Genomic DNA, 20,635 nt, shown 5'->3' with positions numbered 1-20,635 from the left:
TGATTACAGGTGCATCCTAAAACTTTACAATAAAAAAGATACACGCTAAGTAGCTTCAGTTGTATCTTACTGTTTGTGACACTATGGACTGTAGCCCTCCAGGCTCCTTTATCCATGGGACTTCCCAGGCAAGAATACTGGAGAGGGTTGTCATTTCCTTCTCCAGAGGATCTTCCTGACTCAGGGATTGAATCCAAGTCTCTTACATCTCCTGCACTGGCAGGCAGGTTCTCTATCACTAGTGCCAACTGGGAAGCCGTACAATAAAATGGCATAACACAAAACTAATTCAAAGACTCTTCCAATGATGATGCTATGAACTCCAACTAGAAATTGTGTCAATACATACACAGGGAACACTTCTACTAAAAATTGTGACTGTGAAAGATATTGAACAGGCCTGGTGTAGTGGGAAGATCTAGGGCCCAGAAGAGTGGAGTTTGGGCTTCAGCTTCATCCCTATCTACTTACGTGACTTGGGCAAAGCCACTGAGTCTTTTTTTTTTTTTTTTTTTTAATAAACTTTGGGTATTCATTTTTTAATCTAAAAATTTATGGATTTATACTATCACTAGGTACCCTTTAATTCATAAAACCAATTGTTCAACTACTTTCATACTATTTTAAAAAGGGTTTTAATGTCAGCTAGTTGGAAGGGTTAACATGTTGATGCATTTGCTAAACAAAAATGTATTATACGACTAAAGCAGCAGGAGCCGTGCCCACCAGGCAACGGGAGGTAGAGATGGATCCTTTGGGAAAGAGATGCCTTGCATAGCAGCAGGGTGTCATTCGTGTGGTGTTGAGTGTGGATATTCTGAAGTTGTGTGGCTGGACATCCAGGATCTGAGTAAACAGCCAGTGCAATGGGATATGTAGTAAATGACAGAGAGAAGAATACAGAGGTAATATGGGAAGTGTGTGTGTGAAGGTCACTCAGTCGTGTCTGACTCTCTGTGACCCCATGGACTATACAGTCCATGGAATTCTCTAGGCCAGAATACTGGAGTGGGTAGCCTTTCCCTTCTCCAGGGTATCTTCCCAACCCAGGGATCAAACCCAGGTCTCCTGCACTACAGGCGGATTCTTTACCAGCTGAGCCACAAAGGGAGCAATTAATCCTGCTCAAGTCAGAAATGTTTATGGAGGATTTAAAATTCTCTCCTCTTTGAAAGCATATCCTTTAATGTATTTATGGAAGAAATGAAGAGAGAATGTTCAAATTCTTTTGAAGGCAAGACATTTCTTTCCAATTTGAATTAATTTATCTGGCTGCATGACTCAGCATGTTAGATCTTAGTTCCCTGACCAGGGATCAAACCTGTACCTTCTGAAGTGGAAGCATGGGGTCTTAACTTTGCCAGGGAAGTCCTTTCTTTTCAACTTTAGATAACAAAGATGTTTCAGAAATGTTCTGAGGCTTCCTTAGGATAGTTGTCCCTTTGACATGCTGTGTCCATCCCAAACTCCACGATCAGAACAATATCTGCAAGTTAGTTGATGTGGATTGTTCTGCCTAAATTTTGATTTCACATGAACCTCTGTGTGTGTGTGTGTGTGTGTGTGTGTATGTGTGTGTGTATAGAGTGAAATGCATTTCCAGGGATAGAAAGAAAGAGCTGTTGAACTGGAACAAAATTTTTCTTTAAGTTCATGGAGACATGCTGCTGCTGCTGCTGCTAAGTTGCTTCAGTCGTGTTCAGTCAGTCAGAAGTCATTGCCTTCTCCGTCATGGAGGCATAATTGGTGGAAAAATGTCAAGGGATCCTCAGCATCTCACAGAATCATCAAGAAGGCAAACGTAATCTCTTTTCTCATCAGCTTTTGTCTACAAGTGAGTATTATCACATCACTGACGCCAGGAGAGAGAAATGATGCCAAGAGGATGAGGCTTTAGCATTATTATGAGGATATGGGGGAGAGACGGAGAAGGCAATGGCACCCCACTCCAGTACTTTTGCCTAGAAAATCCCATGGATGGAGGAGCCTGGTAGGCTGCAGTCCATGGGGTTGCTAGAGTCAGACACGACTGAGTGACTTCACTTTCACTTTTCACTTTCCTGCATTGGAGAAGGAAATGGCAACCCACTCCAGTGTTCTTGCCTGGAGAATCCCAGGGAAAGGGAAGCTTGGTGGGCTGCTGTCTATGGGGTCGCACAGAGTCGGACATGACTGAAGCGACTTAGCAGCAGCAGCAGCATGGGGAGAGAATTTACTGGAACGTGCAGTAGAGTCTTAGTCATAGTGAAGGGCTTTGTGATAAGAATGATTATATGTATTATCATGATGGAGACTTCCTCAGATCTCTCTGAGGCCAGGAGTGACTGAGCCACTGTCTGATTAAACAGGGTCCCCTGTTCCATGCGGTCGATAATCCGTTCTCTTTCTTAGTTGGTTGGCATAACCTCTAGCCTCAATATTGAACTGGCTTCCTTTCTTTGTTGGCGATGGCAAACACCATGGAAACCTGATACATTCGCTCCAGGCAGTGGGGGTCAGATAGCTCTAACCCAAGGCGGATGAAAGACATCTGGATAATGCCTGACCACCAAGGAAGGCAACCTCAAGGAAAGTGCTCACATGGCTTGCATCCCCCTCCCCTGCCCCCGACAGCGCAGAACCTACAGCTTCTTGCTCTGTTTTCACAGGGCCTGCCAAATATCTCTGCAAAGCACTTAACTTCTTGCATCGCTTTGCTTGAATGCCTTGCTCATGTTCTTGCTAAGGAGACCAGCCATTCAGGAGCTCCGAGCGGCACAATGGAAAGCTTGTCTTCAATTTGTCTCACTCCTTTTGTGTGCAGCCTGAACTGTGAACCTGGGCAGTCACTCACAGCCTCAAGAGAGATGCACATAGACTCTTTCCAGCCCTTTCCTCCTGTGACGGCCAGGGAGACCTTGATGACAAAGATGCCCGGAATTCAACGCTTTCAAGGTCTGTGGGAGACACAGTGGATCTCCTCATTCTAGGGGCTCCAAAGCCCTGGGCTTAGCAGCAAACAGAAGCTGAACCATTCAACTCACCGTGTGAGTTTTCATTTTCTATGGCTAAGGGTGTTCTTCAAACTGCCAATAGCACGGTTTGCACCTGGCAAAGATAACACGGCCCAGGCCGGTGCTTCTCCTGTCTGTTTTTAGAATAGGCAGGGTGAGAGCCTCATCAATGCAGGTCTTAGCTCGTCAACAGACTTGTCAGGTCACAACGGACAAGAACCAGCTTGTTCTTTCCCTAGCTGCTTCTCCTTGAATGTTAAGTTGAAATTCACCAAACAAAACAGCACCTTTTTGTAGGTCAAGAAAGATCAAATCCAGCAAAAACAGTTTTTTTTTTTTTTTTTTTTTTTTTTTTTTATGGTTCATCTTAATAGGAAGGATCACGGAGAATTAGTACCTATGAAGTGGCTTCTGTGTTCCAGGTCCAAGGTGGGGTCTCTTTTAATTGTCATTCATGACATCATGCCAAGTTGCTGGGTATTACTCCCATTTTACTGATGAAACAGTGGAGGTTCTGAGATGTGAAAGGTACTGCCTACAGGTCAGCAAGGACCACTGAGATAGGAACCAGTGCTTATTTGCCTCCAAGGCCTGAGAGCTTTTCACTCTGCCAATGTGTGGATTCAGCTTTATAGAATCACTAGTAAGGCTCACAGGGCTTCCCAGGGTGGCGCTAGTGGTAAAGAATCTACCTGCCAATGCAGGAGACACAAGAGACGCAGGTTTGATCCCTGGGTTGGGAAGATATCCTGGAGTAGGAACAGGAGACCCACTCCTGTATTCTTGCCTGAAAAATTCCATGGACAGAGGAGCCTGGTGGGGTACAATCCATGGGGCTGCAAAGAGTCGGACACGACTGAACCCTGAGCACAGTAAGGCACACAGGTGGTTCATCTGAACTAAAAAGGAATAGCGAAAACTTCATATATAAAAATGGTCAAGTCACATATGATGTATACCTTGACTAAACAGTCTCCAGGGACTGTGTTTACAGCTACGTACAAATTCACTCAAGTTCTCAATACCCAGCAGGTTTCTCTCTCTAGCTTTATCCCTTACTTTTTTCCTCAGTTCCTTGGTCACATCTTAGACAGCCTCGTGGCGACCACTTTTCCTGAAATCATCTACCCAATCTCTGTCTATCAGCTGCAGAAACGTTGCCCATCCTTTGCAGTCCACTTTGCCTGCCTCCTTGGCCCTGAGGTTCTCCTGGTTCTTCTAAAAGATGTGTATGCTTCCTCCTCCAAACTTTCACAGACCCTGGGCTCCCTGCTCTAGCACTTGCTTCTGAGCCTGTTGCTGACAAGGCTCTTCCATAAGGCTCTTTGTTTGTCTTCCTCCTTGAGCAAGAGCCCAGAACAAACTTATTCTGTAAAGAATCATACAGTAAATAGTTTAGGTACTGCAGGCTGAATGGCATCTGCCACAGCTACCCAACTCCACTGTTGCATTGCAAAAGCAGGCACAGATAATACCTAAATGAATGAGCATGGCTGTGTTTCAATAAAACTTTATTTATAAAAACTGGTGGCAAGTCAGAAGTGGCCCCCATGTGCAGACCTCTGTCCTAGTTCATTGGTTCTAGAATGAGCAATTGTGTTTCTTTTTTAAAAAATGCAGATTATTTTATGTTTATTTGACTGCACCAGGAAGTCTTAGTTGTGGCATGTTAACTCTGAGTTGTTACATGCAGGATCTAGTTCCCCGACCAGGGATTGAACCTAGGCCCCCTGCACTGGGAGGGTGGAGTGTTAGCCACTGGACCACCAGGGAAGTCCCAGCAATTGTGTCTTCCTTGCGCCTATATCCCTGCTGTGCTGTACAGTGTCACAGGTGGCACTCATAAATATTTGTGGAATGAAGCAGAATTTAATCAGAGATGCTTCTTCTTTGTTTTTTAAAGCTATTGTTGAAGCCCCGAGAACTCTGCAGATTTCTCTCATCCTGCACTGCTGTCTGTGCACACTGCTGAGCTGTCAGAACCTTTTGACCTGTGGCTGATTTTCCTGTAGGCTCAGGACCTTGCCCTGAAGCTTCAAAGGCAAGCTAACTTCTAAGGAGCCATAAAACACATTTTGTCAACTTCTTGTCCTCAAACTCCCGGGAAAACAGCAGTGAGGTTTACAGTTGTGGAAAATCACCTTAGGCTGGGATTCTGCTAATGCAACAAAGAAAGCAATTTCGGACTCAAAGAAAAGGAAAAGGTGAGTCCCAGGGCATGGAAGAAATCTGCAAAGACCTATTTCTTTTACTGAACCAGCAGGTTACTGAATCTGCAAGTGATGGCTAATGGAGAGTCTCTAGTCCCTGGTGGGCTTCATTTATGAATTTAGCTGCATAATTATACACAGGGTAGAGAGTCTTGAATATTCATCCACAGGGTTGATTCCAAAACACAATGGATCATCCAGACCCTATACCTCAGTTCCTGGGGCAGCTTTCTTTGTCGATAGTATCTTATGCATCAAAACACTTCCATCCTCCAAGTTTCTGGGTATGCTCAGTAGGACACTCACCTGGCTTCATTTATGTATTGTTAGTTCCCGTCTTTCCTTCTTTCTAAGTCACTTGATATGATAGAGAGGATCTAAGTACCACTGACAAGGAGCCATAAGTTTATTAGTTATAATAAGATAAAAAATATGAATAAAAAGTTTTCCAGGGATATGTTATGCCAGCAACTAGAATGCCTTCAGTAGTTACTTATCTCTTTTCATAAAGAAGTACATTTAATCTTTTTTTTTTTCCCCATCTGGGATCATAGCTTTAAAATCAGTGTGGCTGAAGAGGGATAATATTTAAGCACAAACAGATTAAGAATGAATTCTGGAGGTTTAGTGATGAAGGGAACGTATCAGTTACTTGTTTCCTACTCTTCTCATAGTTAAACTTTCAGCCCACTGCTCTGCGTGGAGGACTGCATATCATTGCAATGGATAAGAAGAACGGGTGTGGAGGAGTGGAAAAACAAAATCACATTCTTTGCTGCCTAAGTATCCAGACTTACTACACTCGTCTCGTGAGAATGGTCAGCTTAATACAGCTCTCTGCTCTCTGTCTCATCGCCATAAGCCACCAGCCTCTCCTCTGGGCCTCCCAATCCCCTCCCCAAGGCTCCTGCCTCTCAAAAAGAAACATCAGGTTATTTTAAAGCCGTGACCTGAGACGGCCTCTCGGGCAAGCCCTCTGCAGCTGCCTCTGCAGCAATTCTAATCAGACATCTGTGGCAAAGCTGCAACAGCCTGAACCCAGGAAATTCACCCAGGCCTCTATAACCAGACTGGGGGGGTCACTACCACTCTGCTGCTATAAGATACATACCGTTTGATCATTATTATTATTAGATCACGTTGATGAATATTATTTGAGACAACTGAAGGAAGCCCTTGATCAAAATCACCCCCCAGTCACCCCATGTGCTTCTCTCTGTTCATTTTGTTGTTCTTGTTGTTCAGTTACTTACGATGTTGGAGATGTGATTCATAATCAAGCCACCTCAGCAAGCCCCTGAGTTCAGGGCCTGCCTGATCTGTGGTCTTGGGGCAGAAGCCCCATTCCTGCCTTGTGGAGATGCCACGTGGAAAGAAATGGGGTGCAGGGGAGGAGATGGGTGGGGAGCAAAGGAGAGGCTTGAGATCAGTAGGTCCCAGAGTTGAGGTTGTTACTCACATGTGTTGGGAAGCATTGGGGTACAGTTCTGAAAACTGTGGGGCCGAGTCCTCGGGGCCGTGGGGTGCCGCATGGCTGATCACCATCATAATGGGCCTATGGGGATACATTCTCTTAGACATTTTGAAGTAATTAATGCTCTCGTTAGTGATTAAGTCTGTGAAGTAGTCCTGAAACATACATTTGACACAAAACAAAAATTACAAAAGGTGACATTCATCAGATCACATTTGAATACTGCTTTCCTTCAGAAGCAACTCACTGAATGAGGAGGTAAGATCTTAAGCACGAAGAGAAACTGTACTTCCCAAGGAGAAAAACATCTTCCGGAAACAGAGATCAGTTGCCAGTTACTTTCTAGGGTTGCTAGCATAGTAACACACACAAACATCTTTTTAAAAGTAATGTACAATTTAAGAATTAGGAGGAAAAAATAAAAAGTCAAGTCCTGTTTGCCCAAGATAATGATCAGATCTGGCAATACAAATGCTACAGCACATGAAACACCGGATACTTATTTCATTCTCAGGTTTCGCTGATGTAATTCGTTTTAAAAAAACTTAATTGCTTCAAGGACAGGAAATACCCACGCCCACTACAAATTCACAGTTGCAGACACGCACATGCATACACACATACACGCATAAATGCACACACACAAAAAATCTTTTCATGAAATTAAAAATTCACCTGTTAGAATTACACAATGATTGCTAATGAAAGTCATGACCAAAATCTGGATGCACAGGAAAAAGGGGCAGCATTCTATAAATTAGTTTATCTGAAACACTCAATATGGGGAGCAGTTGATTTCCTGTGGATTACACTCTGTTAATTGCACAACTAAAATGATCCAGCTGTTGGGATTAGAGCCTGACTTGTTAATAGAACAATTTAATCTATAATCCAAGGGGCTGATGCAAGACTATAAGGGGGAGCGGGGGAAGAGATGGAATGAGAAAGAAAGAAAAGATGAAAACTGAAAACACCTGCTTCCTCTAAGTGTGTATCATTGGCCTGGAACTCCAGTGTAAAGTTTATTCAGAAAGCTCTCAGGCAATGTGCACGGTCAGAGGCTTCTAGGCATGACTAATCGCATGTAGATTCAAGGACCAGAACAGCCGCAAAAGCCATGCCCAAGGGACCAAGCCTATGTCACATGTCCTTCTTAGGACAAGCCCACAGGCTATCACCTCCTTCCATGGAAGTCTCTGTTTCATTCCTTTCCTCTCTTTCTAAAAAAACGATCTGTATTCTTTTCGACACAGTTGTCTTTGACACTTAATCAGCTGTGATAATGGGCAAGATACGCTGATTTAGTCTTTGGAGGGAATCTTGATTACTTTGCTCTCCTTAGGACAACAGGGAAAGAAAGGTTAATAGCTTGAACAAGGAGCATGACAAGTATCCCCACAGATAAAAAATGGGAGCAGTGACAATTAGTGCACTTTGTAGGGCATTGCTCAAACCTGCCTCCAAGGTTTCTGCCAGCTCACAACTCTGATGAGTTTGGAAACCTATTAGCAATGTTTGTGAATTCATTTGCATGCATTGTTTTCTGGAGGGTATGAAAGGAGACTTACACTTTATCTCCCCCGCCAAGTTCCTTGAGCTCAAATCAGGCCAAGCATAAGGATAGCAATGTGCCAAAATTAGATCAAGTCTCCTCTTTCTGATTTCTACCAATGGCTTTTTCACAGAGATCTATGCTAGTTGGAGCAGATTCTCAGCTTCTTTTAGATAAATGAGGAAGAGATAGACATGGTTAGGAGGGAAGAGGGTATTTTAGGCTAATTAGCAGGCTAAATTTAAAGATGTATCCCCCTCCGCTCCTGCGATCTGGAAATCATTTTAAGTTGGCAATCACAAAAGCCGTGTAGATTTTAAAAAGTCTAATCTGGGATCCATTTGTTAGAGAACTCTGGGACCTGTTCACTTCTGTTTCTATGAACTGATTTGGAAATTCTAGGACTGACTGCCTTACAGACTTTTGTGGACTCTAGCTGCCATGGGCAGGTGTCCTTGTCAATATCAAAGTGTGGTAAAAGCAAAGAATGTGGTTTCCCAACTTTTGAGTTTTGCACTTGTCTTTTCTTATTCTTACATCTAAATCTGAAGCCGCAGACAGAATATAGTCTCACCCTAATGAAAAGCAAAACAGTACAAGATGAACATCTGATTATGTGGACAAGTCTTCTAGAGGGGGGAAAACCAAAAATTATCACAAGACGGAGTAGAGGCATCTATGATTTTTTTGATAATACTCTCATCAAAGGCTGATTGCCTTTCATCCTAATGAAGGGGGGAAAAATCCACTATTCAAAGTCAGTGTTCCCTGAGAGCCTTTTTCTTGCCTGGAGTTTAAAATTATCTTAAAATTTCTCTTTCTAAAACTGTGAGAACATAGAAAGCCAATCTCGTGGATAGGCTAACATACTGAAAATGACTTTCTCCCATTATGCATGAAGTAAATTGATGCAGTGTAAAAGTGCCTGAAAATTACCTTCGCGTAATCAAATCCATGCTTTTCTTTGATGCCATTGCGACAAACAGTGTAATTATAGAAACGAGAATTCTTGATTAATCCAAGCCATTCTCGCCACCCAGGAGGGATGTAGCTGCCATTATATTCATTGAGGTATTTTCCAAAAAAGGCTGCAAGGGGGAAAGAAGGATTATTTTCTCATATGAAATGATCAATCATAACTAAATGCATCGACATGAAATTACGTCTTGAAAAAAAGACAGTGAAACAAAAGTTAACCTAGGTAACAGTGGATGCCAAGGTATCATTCACATAATACTCTGATTCTTTGGTAAAGTGACCCACATACATTTTCCTTTTGAATAAATAAGAATAGTGCCTAGGTACATGGATAGTTTATATAAATATATATATATATAGTATATATATACTATATATAAATATAGTACAGTTTAATAAATCACCATCAGGTTCACGATACTTCGAATGCATGTATTTTTTGTGGTCCTTCCAGGATAAAAGCAGAATGAATCTTTTTGTTAAGTTTATATGATAATCAGAGAAGTAGCTGGTGTGAGATGTGCAGTACTGAAAGTTGTCTTTGGGGTAAGTTTTCCAATATATTGCTTGAAAGTTGTGAATTACAAAAACATTATTGAAAAACTTGTCTTTGTTTTTTGCCTATCAGGACAGTACGTGTTTTCTGTGTCAAAGAACCTTCATAAACTCAGTTTCTATGGGATGTGGTCAGTGCCTTTATGTCACATGTATTTTATGTCATCTTGTTTACATTGTGTATATTTTACAAATGTGTGCTTATTACTGATAATCAAAAATTCTAGCAACATGGGGTTACAACCTTGATGACTAATTTTCATAGAATTACAGTAAAACAGAAGAATTGATATATGTGCCACAAAAACACCACTGCTCAACCAGATGCCTTCCATGTCAAACCCACTTTCTGGCTTCATTACAGATGCCTCCACTTACATACATGAAGAAAGTTCTTAGCTGACTGGCTTGGAATGATGAAAACAGATCCTGGAACCAGGCACTTTATTGGTATTGCTCTTAAAGCACATGTTTCTGAATCTCAAGCTTATCCAACATATTTCATTCCTGGGTCTTTATGGAGTCTCTATTTAGCTTGATTTCATCTTTGATATATAACCACCAGTAGAATATCTCCATCTGAATGTTTTTCTTGCTCCTAATGCAATTGTCCAGAATGGAATGAATAATGTTCCCTTGCACATGTACTTCTTTAGAAAGCCTTTAATTCTCAGAGTGGCATCATCACTCACCAGGCATGGCCACCCAGCACTTTCCCTGCCTCAACTACCCCTTCGCTCACCTTGCTATGCAGCAGCTGCTGCCTGTAGGCTCTTAGTGGGTCAGAGCTCTGGGACCTCTCACCCTTTCTCTGACTTGACACCCATCCTGGGGGCCCACAGATTCCTGACCATCTCGCCTATGCATGCTCCAGGGTCTTTCCACTCTCACCATCAGCTTTCTGAAGACCAGCTCAGGTCATATCACCTTCTCGCAATCTTGGATGAAGAATCACAGTTGAGTTTAACAGCTTGCAGTCCAAGGCCTTCCTTTTGTCTGGACAAGATCCCTCTCTTTCCAGCCCCATCTTGCACATCTCTGTGATGCGTACCTCTCTCCAGCAACTGTGTTGCCTCTAGGTGTTCTGGTTTCCACCTCTCCACCTTTGCCTGTGCTGTTCCCTTGGTCTCCCTCTCTATGAATCAGGCCAGAACAGATGCCATTTCACTCCCAGTCTTTGCGCTGATTCCACAGGACTTTATCTCTGTGGCTCTGATGTCACATTCTCATCCTTCCTTGGGGAACAGTTATGTTCACGTATAAGCCTAATCTCCCTTATGTTGTTTAGTCGCTGAGTCAAGTCTGAATCTTCTGTGACCCCCATGGATTGTAGCTCACCAGGCTGCTCTGTCCATGGGATTTCCCAGGCAAGAATACTGGAGTGGGGCGCCATTTCCTCCTCCAGGGGATCTTCCCAACCCACACTGCAGGCAGATTATTTACTGCTAAGCCACTGGGGAAGCCAATATCCCTTATACTGTAAGGTTTTTTTCAGACAAACACTGCCTTGATCTCATCTGTGTGCACTCTCCTCCCATCCTAGTGTGTAGTCTAGGGGCTCCATTAATTTTAGTTTCTTGAACTGGGGTTCATGGACCCCCACATATTCTTGGAACGCTACAAGTTCTGGACTTGTTAAATTTTGTGTTTTCAATTGAGTTATGATTTTTCAATAAAAGCTAATTTGGTCAAAATATTTTCACAGAGTAGAGTTTTAGAGGTGCAAAAGTTGATACTTCTCTTTGGATTTATTTTATTTGAAGAGTTGACTCAAGACTGAGGAACACAGCAATGTTTGCTTACTTGCTGAATGAATGTTTATACGTTGAATCTGCAAATGACTGAATAAATCAGGTGGTCCCTTCGTCAAACATCCACAGCTTGAGGATGCTGTCAGGGCCCCTGAGCAGACAGACAGGCATGGAACAAAGTGTCAGAGGGTCTCATGTCAGCTGTGACTCAGGATTTCCCTCTGAACTTCCTATGAGTTATAGGAATTCTTCTAATGAGATGTTCTCATCTTCAGAGACTAACTACCTTCTCACACTGAACCACAGATGATTTTCCTTTCTGACAAAATGCAATGGGACTTAAGAGTCCCAGGCAGCAGACCAAGGCCACACCCCACCAGCATGACTTCAGAACAGGACTGTTTCCAGAAGCCTTTCACTAGATAACCAAGAGCCCAGCTCTTTCCCCTGGTCTGCTCCTCATCCTCAAGGTTTTTTTTCCCACTTTTCCCTCTTTTTATAAAAGATCATAGTGGTTAGCCAGCCTGCCTGGGTTCAAATCCTGGCTCTGTTACTTTCTAATTACATGTCCAGAGGTGACTTACTTAACCTCTCTCTACTTCTAATTCTCTTGTTGGAAAACCATGAAGATGATGATGATAATAGTGCAAGGGATATTGTGAAGATGAAAATGAATTAATACATATGTAAAGCACTGAAAACAGTACCTGGCACATAATGAGGGCTTATTAAGTACTGTCACTGCTGGTACTGGGTTGGCCAAAAAGTTTGTTCAGGTTTTTCTACATCTTATGGACCTTTTGGCCAACCCAACATTAAGATTTTTGTTTGTTGTTTAGTCGCTAAGTCGTGTCTGACTCTTTTTGATCCCATGGACTGTAGCTGGCTAGGCTTCTTTGTCCATGGAATTCCCCAGGCAAGAATACTGGAGTGGGTTGCCCTTTCCTCCTCCAGGGGAATCCTCCTAACTTAGGGATGGAACCCAATTCTCCTGCATTGGCAGGCAGAATCTTTACCATTGGGTAGCCCCAATATTATGATTACCATCACCATGATCATTAGCTTTTCAACTCTGGGTTCTGATTTAAATAACTTACCCTCCTGAAGTGCAAGGAAATTCTGTTCTAGAGTTCTGCCCTGTGCATCTGAAAACATCGCTGGAGAGGTTATACAGTTTTCTTCCCTAATCTGATTCATTTTTGTAGCAACAAATTCCCTCCCAATTGGCTGACATTTTCTTGCTTAATTAGTTTCTTAGATTTTTTTTCCTTGCTACTTTTAGTTTTGTTCTCTGTCCGCACCCCCTCCACTCCCCTCAAGGAAGCCAGGCCAAGTCATTCCTGCCCTTTCCTCATTGTTTTACTCATTAGGTTATTTAGGATTGTTTTCTACCCATTGCCATGGCTATCGCCCTTTCCCTTAATCCTCCCCTTATAAACAATTCCTTTAAGTCTCTTCATAGTCCCTGTTATTCACTTCAGAACTCCCTCCAGGTTTTCCGTATCTTTGTGTTAATGGGGTGTAAAAAATGTACTCACTATTCCAAATGTGTCCTCACCCATCACTCTTGGCTCCAAGGGAGACGGGGCCTTGTGCTTCATGAGGCAGTACCCAGGGTTGTCAGTGTCAAGTTACTCAGCCTTTAGTGTCACCTTCGAGCACTGAGGCTCATTTGTAATCACCCCTGGCCTCTTTCAACAACACTTCCTGGCAGTGCTCTGCAATTGATTATCTGGGATTCTAATTATTTTCCTCCAGATGCACTAAATCTCTTCCTCCATCTCGAAGGTGAACTTCATTTTCTTGCCCATACTGCCATTATATTACGTGTGGTTTGAAGTTTTTCAATCCTTTAGCTTTGGCAATTCAACTCAACTACTGTCTGAATATGTCACTAGCACACCATCTACCCCTCCTCTCTTCTCTGGGCCATTAAACACTTCCCTTCACAGCTGTTTAGAAGGTGGAAGGTGGGGTTGGGTGACAGGGAGAAAGATCAGAAAGACCTGATCATAATGACTGTTGACTTAAGTCCACACTACTTCTGTCCAAAACTACCTGTTACACAACCCTTAGAAAAATTTCCTTGAACTATTTGAGGCAAAAGATTTTATTTTTAGATTTGCAATAGTAATTACATATACAAAAGATTTCTGATGCTGTAGAGAAGTCAAATGTTATTTAATGTAACAATGTACTAATTGAGCTCTCACCCCTTGCAATGATTAGATTTTGGGGTGGCAGGACTTCACTAATAGTAACTATAAATTTACATAATTTTGAACCAAGTTAAAATTATGATTTACTCTTATGTCACCTCGTACATATGAGTTTGGTTTCCCCAACTAGACTGGAAGTCTAGCAAAGACAGGAATCTTACTTTATATCTCTTTATGGATCAAAGTCTACAATAGTTTTAAGCAGAATGTGACTCAATTAATAGCATACTATGGTATGCTACATCTTGTTTTTGGGTACTTATCAAAAATCCATAATACTATCATTCATAAAAATAAGAATATTAGTTTGTTTTACTTTTAGTGAACTCTATTAATACATTTAAAACATCTCATACTAGAGAATAAATATACTTGCCATAAGTAACATGGGGCCTTCCTGGTGGCTCAGGCTGTAAAGAATCTGACTGAAATGAAGAAAACCCAGGATCTATCTCTGGGTCTGGAAGATTCCCTGGAAAAGGGAATGGCAACCCACTCCAGTATTCCTGCCTGGAGAATTCCATGGACAGAGAGCCTGGAGGGCTACAATCTATGGGACTGTGTAGAATTGGACACGACTGAGCGACTTTAGTTTCACTTTATAAGTAACATAAATAAATTTTATAATGTAAAAAGACACATAAAAATTGATTAATTTGTCTGCAGTGTTTCGTTACAAAAATAATTCTTTACATAAAAATTTTATTGCAGGTCTTTATTAAATATTGTCCCTTCCACCCCAGTGATATGAAGCAGAATTAGTATGACTAAAATTTAATTCGCCTGTGAATTTACAAATCCTGTGTTATGATTATAATTTGAGCACTACCATTTTTAAAGGAATCAGTATGATTACAGTGATTATAATAAAATTACAATATAATTTTGGATAGGAAAGAGAACTAAGGAATCCCTCTAGTCCTATCTCTGCATTCTATAGGCTAAAAAACTGGCCTGGAAAAGTTCTCGAAATAAGTTCAAGGCAGAGTAAGGACGTGATTCCAGTTCTCCACCATTTGGTTCAGGGTTTTTCCCCTAATACTTGATGCTACCTCTCAATTATGGATTATTACTGTCACTTTAAAATTTATGCCAGGTGTTACATTCATGTCTCTACTCTCAAAAGAAATTTAAACTAAAAATTTTTGAGTGGATAATCAGGTAGAATTTTCCTTTTCATGATAGATAATACAATATTGTTACCATTTCACTTAGAACATAAAACGCAATAGAAATGTTATTTTATTTTCCTTTCTTAAACATTTAAGCTGTTGTGAAGTCATATTTTCCATGAGTAAAGTTAGAAAAATTTAGGTTATAGTCAGTCCAAAAATATGCCTTGGTTCTGAAAAAAGAAAATAATGTCATACAACGGTAAGTACAATACTGGATCAATTCATTTAAATCCATGTACTCTGGATACCTCCCAAAATAAGCCTCTCAGTAGTTTGTCTTCTCTGAGTTGTTCTTCGTAAAACTGATTACTGCTTTGTGCTTCTCGCTAGATGGATCTTTATGTATAATACAGCTTCCGTCATTATTTTTCCTATGTTCTCAGCTAAATGTTCTAAATGATGCATTTATTGTTAGGAAAACAATAAAATCTTTAAATATTGGCTCCCCCCCACTAGTTTAGTGGTTCATAAATAATTATGCTGGTTTAAAACCTACACACCAATTCTCTTAATTTCCTGAGATGTCTATCATCCTGATGTGCTTATTTGTAGATTTTCAAATGAGTCTCTGTCCCTGGTTGGATTGATAATTATTGTCACAGAGACATCTTTACTTCCTAATTGTCTGAGACATATCAATATTTTCCCATTAAAGATGAACTTAAATTATATAGCTCTTTATCACTGCTGTTTTAGCCTTCCAATTTTTACCTTTTCCGATTTACTAGTGGGCACTCTCAAAATTTATTTTCCTGGGTGCATATCATCCATTTTCTATTCCTAGCAGAGTGTTTGAAAAAGTCTTAAGCATTTGGAAAAGTCCTGTTTTCCTTAAAGAATTCCTTTACTTTGTAGAATGACTCACTGTAAATTCCATTATTACCTAAGTGTCTAGACCCCAGGGAAGAAGGTTGGCTACAGAATATGAGTTAATTTCCAGAAGCGAATCTCCTCTTCCTGAAGAAGAGAACTGATTGAAGCAGGCCCAACGGACTGCACCACCAGACTGCTAGTTGTCCCTAGGAAAGGCTGATTGTCTGCAGTTTCCTCCTAGACTTAACCCACAAGGCTAGGGTACTATACTGGAAAGAGCCCTGAAGACCAAGGTCTTGTTGCTCACTCTTCCTAGTAGAACATCAGATGGGTAATTTTCAGCAAGTCCTCTTATCTTGTGGGTCTAAATTTGTTCATCTGATGGGACTTCCCTGGTGGTCCAGTGGTTAGCACTTTGTACTTCCCTTGGTCAGGGAACTAAGATCCTACATGCCTCTTTGGCAGTGTGGCCAAAAAGTAAAAATTTAAAAAAAAATGTGGAATATTTAAGTTTGTTTATCTGTATATGCTTAGTTGCTCAGTCCTGTATGATTCTTTGTGATCCCATGGACTGTATCCCACCTGGCTGCTTTTTCCATGGGATTCTCTAGGCAAGAATACTAGAGTGGGTTGCCATTCCCTTCTCCAGGGAATCTTTCCGACCCAGGGATGGAACCCGGGTCTCCTCCATTGCAGGCGGATTCTTTACCATTTGAGAATAAGAGAACTGAACGAAATTATCTCTGAGGTTTATTCAAGCTCTCGTAACCCACTGTAGGGTGGATACAGCATAGTGATAGTGAGAGTGAACTTGCTCAGTCGTGTCCAACTCTTTGCAACCCCATGGACTGTAGATTGCCAGGCTCCTCTGACCATAGGATTTTCCAGGCAAGGATACTGGAGTGGGTTGCCATTTCCTTCTCCAGGGGGTCTTCCTGACCCAGGGAATCGAACCCAGGTCTCCTGCATTGCAGGCAGTCTCTTTACCATCTGAGCCACCAGGGAAGCCCGTAGGGTGGATACAGCATAGGATAATTTAAACAAGTACCAGAATACACTCCACTTCTTAGAAGCAACAGATTTGTTTTTTCTTGGTGACCCAATGAACTTTGTGCTAGATGGCGTTTCCATTTTTGCTTTTGCCATCTGGAAATTTAGCTTCAAATATGCAGCCTTTCTCCACAATTCTGTGGCATGTCTGTGGTTTGTATATTAACCGTTGCCTTGATTTGAACTGGTTCTACCCTCCATTTCTACTGGACAGGGTCCTGGTTGCTCTGTATCCTATTATGTTTTATGTGTCACTATTAGGCACTTTGGAATGAGGCATGATAGAAACATATGTCAGGAAATAAGATAATGGGAAGGAGAAAGATGGAGTCAAGTGTGCTGGATTCAGTCTGTCACTGCCTAGCTTGTGACCTCAGACCAACTCTCCTGAGTTTCTGTTTCTTCACTGGCAATACGGGCAAATCCTTTCAAGGCTGCAGGAAGAATTAGGTGAGAAAACTCAGCTAAAATGCCTGGTACAGGCAGAAAATACCAATTTCCAATTTTTTCCCTTTCTTTCCGATGGCCCAGCTTTACTTAAGTATAACTGACAATCAAACATTCTAAGGTTTGTAACCCAAGGGCCCACTATACAAAAACATTGTGAAACAGGAACCATTGCCAAGCCAGTCAACATACTCATCCCTTTACGTGTTCAGTAGTTTCCATTATTTTCTATTGTGATAACAAAACCCAAGATCTAGCCTCTTAGCAAATTTCAAGTACACAATGAAACACTGTCAACTATAGCCAAACCACTGTTCACTCTCTCTCCGGACTTCTTTTTGTTCTTCCCTTTCTTGATTTGGCCCTGAAATGTATTAGCAAGCCGTAGTCAACAGCTCTAAGTCTCAGCAGGGTTCTTGTAGTCACCCACATCTCTGTTTCCTAGGACAGACCCCAACCATGTTGGTCTGGATATGACGAGTGTTCTAACTCCCTAGGTTCCAACTCTGTCTCTACTACTAGGAATTAAATTACAGGGACAGTGAGAGTTGAAAGGCACTGACTTCACACAATGCTTCCCATGAATAAAACACAATTTGGTGTTCAAAATCAGGAGTCAGGCATCAGGGGACCATTTCTGATTTTGCTTCTGAGCTGGTCACACAGTATTTGAAATCCTCACCTCAGTTATAAAATGGAGCCAAGTACATTGGCTGTTTATGAACCCTACAGGGATGTTGGAGAGATTTGCAAATTGCTTTAGAGCTTTCAGATGAAAGGTGCTATAAATTTAAACCACTTATGTGGGAAAACACTCAGGATAAGGCTCTCCGAGTAACCTAGTTTCTTTCCGAAGCATAAGCAGACACCTTTGAGGCTCATGGGAGGAGTTCCTTCTGCGAGTGGAGACTTTGAGATGTTTGCGGATGACAATTCTATCATCTCCACAGTCAGTATTTTCATCCATAAATAACAAGTATTGTGCCCACAAGGTGCTCTGCACAGAAGCCAATGACCCTAAATCCAAGGGGAAAGATTAATTTCATTTTTAGAAGAGATTTGAGAGAGAATACCTTTATCCAAAATCCTTTCCTTTGAAATCTTCAGAATAGAGAATCTGTAGACTTGAAAATCATTTCCAAGTTTTTAATGATGACACCCTGAATTCTTATGAATAAGTCTAGTTGGTTCTGAAAAAATTATTTTCCATTATATCCCTCAATCAATATCTGGGTTTCCTTTCCTGAAATAGGAAATGCTCAGACTGTGTCTTTCCCACTCCTAATTCTGTTAAAATGGTTCCACTCCCCCAAAGATAGTGGAAACTGTGCTGTCTAATACAATACGGTAGCTATTGGCCACTTGTGGCTAAGTTTAAAATAATAAAAAATAAATAAAAATTAAAAAAAAAGAAATGCTCAGAAAACCTAACAAGAGCATTTAAATGCTTGGAGAATAAAGGCTTTGGGTCAATTATACAGGAAGGAGCCTTGCTTATTTCTTAGAACGATTGGCCTGATGTTCACGATCTCTCTGGAAGGAGGTCCCTAATATGCAAGACACCAGTTAACCACACCCCTCATCTATGTAGGTTAAACGGTGATAAAACGTGTACCGTGGGATGCCCTCCTTTCCTGGAAAATAAGGGTGAACGTTTGAGATCTAAAAGTAACCACAATGAAGCTAAGGAAAAGCGGAATCCTATTGATTATGAGTAAGTAAATAGGTGAATTAATAAAGTACACCTCATTGGATTATTTCATTCAGCTATTTATGAATTCAGTAAATAATTTTGATAATCTATTGTGTCCCAGATCCTGGGATAGGTGCTCTGCATTCAAGAATGTGCTCAGTTGGTACCAGAACCTAGAAATTTGGGAGGTTGAGGTAAGCAGGCTCATGGGATAGAAACTCTTCAGTTGCAGGTTGTCTGGAAAATTCCAATTGCTGGGTGTGCTGATGGAAGAGAGGACCCTGGCAGGCTACAGTCCATGGGATCACAAAGAGTAGGACATGACTCAGTGACAGAGCATACCCACATGCACACGCTGATGGGGACAACTTTTCCTTCACGCATCCACTGAGAAGCATTCTGGCTTTTCTCTAAGGGATCTCTGGCTGGGACATTCATCAGAGAGAAAAGTAAGGGATGCAGAGGGAGATAAGTCTACACTCCTTCCATTTAGGGACCGACTGGAAGGTCACAGATTTCATCACATGGTGCATTTTTCTGAGATGCGTTACCAGAGTTCACGGAATTGAAGGCCTCGAAGTTTCCCTTTACCTGTTCTGTAGCCGGTGCTGTTCAGATAGACAGCAAACGTCCGAGGCTCGTGCACCGCCTGCCAGGAGGGGGAAGAGCAGTTCTCATTGTTGGTGTAGATGTTGTGGTTATGCACGTACTTGCCAGTGAGCATGGAGGAGCGGGAGGGGCAGCACATGGGCGTGGTCACGAAGGCATTGGTGAAGGCGGCCCCCCCACGCTCCATAATCTTTCTGGTTTTGTTCATGACTTGCAGGGACCCTGAAAGGCACAAGGCCAGCACTGTTTAGCAGACAGCACTGCACAATCACCCACTGACATCATGTCACTCTGTTCCCCTGACTTGTTAATGTCCCTCCCTTGGCATGAAGGAGTCTGTGATTGGACCAGTTCTCATTTCCAGGACACAGTGCACCCCTGGGGATCCTATCATCTCAAGTATTTTGCAGAATAATAAACACATTTTGGCTCTCCCTCTTTTAATCACAAAGGAAAAAACTGCAGGCTCATCCGATCATTAAAGCTAGAATTTTAGAGATGGAGTAGATTCAAAGGCCAGCAGCCCTTTGAAGTTGACTAGAGAGCATCAAAACTCCTAGCCCACCAAACTCACACCAGCTACAAACACTGCAGAAAAGATGGATACAGTACTTTTATCATATCAAACAAAAGAGGGAAAAATTTCTACAGTTAAGTAAAAGTTCATCCAAAATGCGTGTTTAACTAAAAAAAAAAAAAAAAAAAATCTCCAATGCAACTTGGTATCCCCTAGTAAACTCACCACCTACCTGGCAGATTTTCTATCAGGATCACACGATCAGTTTATGTTTTTGCCTGTTTCCATGTCATTTAAAAAGATGGATTGTTTGCTTATGAAAGAGCTATGATTCTATTGCATTCAAAAGTATCTGCATTAGCAGTAAAATATTCCATTTGAACTCTAAAGGATGAAATTGTACATAAGATTGCCGAGAAAGAAAAAAAAAAACTCTTTTGATTACTCAATCCAGCCAAACATGGCAGCTGAATCCCATCCAAATACTGCAGGAAAAAAAAACCCTCAGGCCAGAATTCAATAGTCTTTTCAGGACTTGTCAAGAAATGCACTACAGAGCGCTACAGCCAAGCCCACTGCATTTCAATCCTGGAGCCTCA

General features: G+C 41.6%; 1 protein-coding gene across 8 annotated transcripts in view; it reads right to left on the bottom strand.

Annotated features, from left to right (window-relative positions):
• SULF1 (sulfatase 1) overlaps positions 1-20,635 on the bottom strand; it is a 188,769-nt gene that overhangs the window by 54,507 nt on the left and 113,627 nt on the right. For 4 of the 8 annotated variants that reach the window (XM_055546203.1, XM_055546209.1, XM_055546204.1 and 1 more), the window contains exons 5-7: positions 19,502-19,741; positions 9,166-9,317; positions 6,663-6,832 (exon numbers count right to left, since the gene is read on the bottom strand). In XM_055546203.1, coding sequence (XP_055402178.1) covers positions 6,663-6,832; positions 9,166-9,317; positions 19,502-19,741 — 562 coding nt within the window. Of the gene's footprint in view, positions 1-6,662; positions 6,833-9,165; positions 9,318-19,501; positions 19,742-20,635 lie in introns of those variants that run through there. The other 4 variants (XM_055546206.1, XM_055546207.1, XM_055546205.1 and 1 more) reach the window with 4 other exon arrangements.

The sequence above is a fragment of the Bubalus kerabau genome, chromosome 14, assembly GCF_029407905.1.
Source record: "Bubalus kerabau isolate K-KA32 ecotype Philippines breed swamp buffalo chromosome 14, PCC_UOA_SB_1v2, whole genome shotgun sequence".
NCBI lineage: Eukaryota > Metazoa > Chordata > Mammalia > Artiodactyla > Bovidae > Bubalus > Bubalus kerabau.
This window is presented reverse-complemented; position numbering and strand designations above follow the sequence as displayed.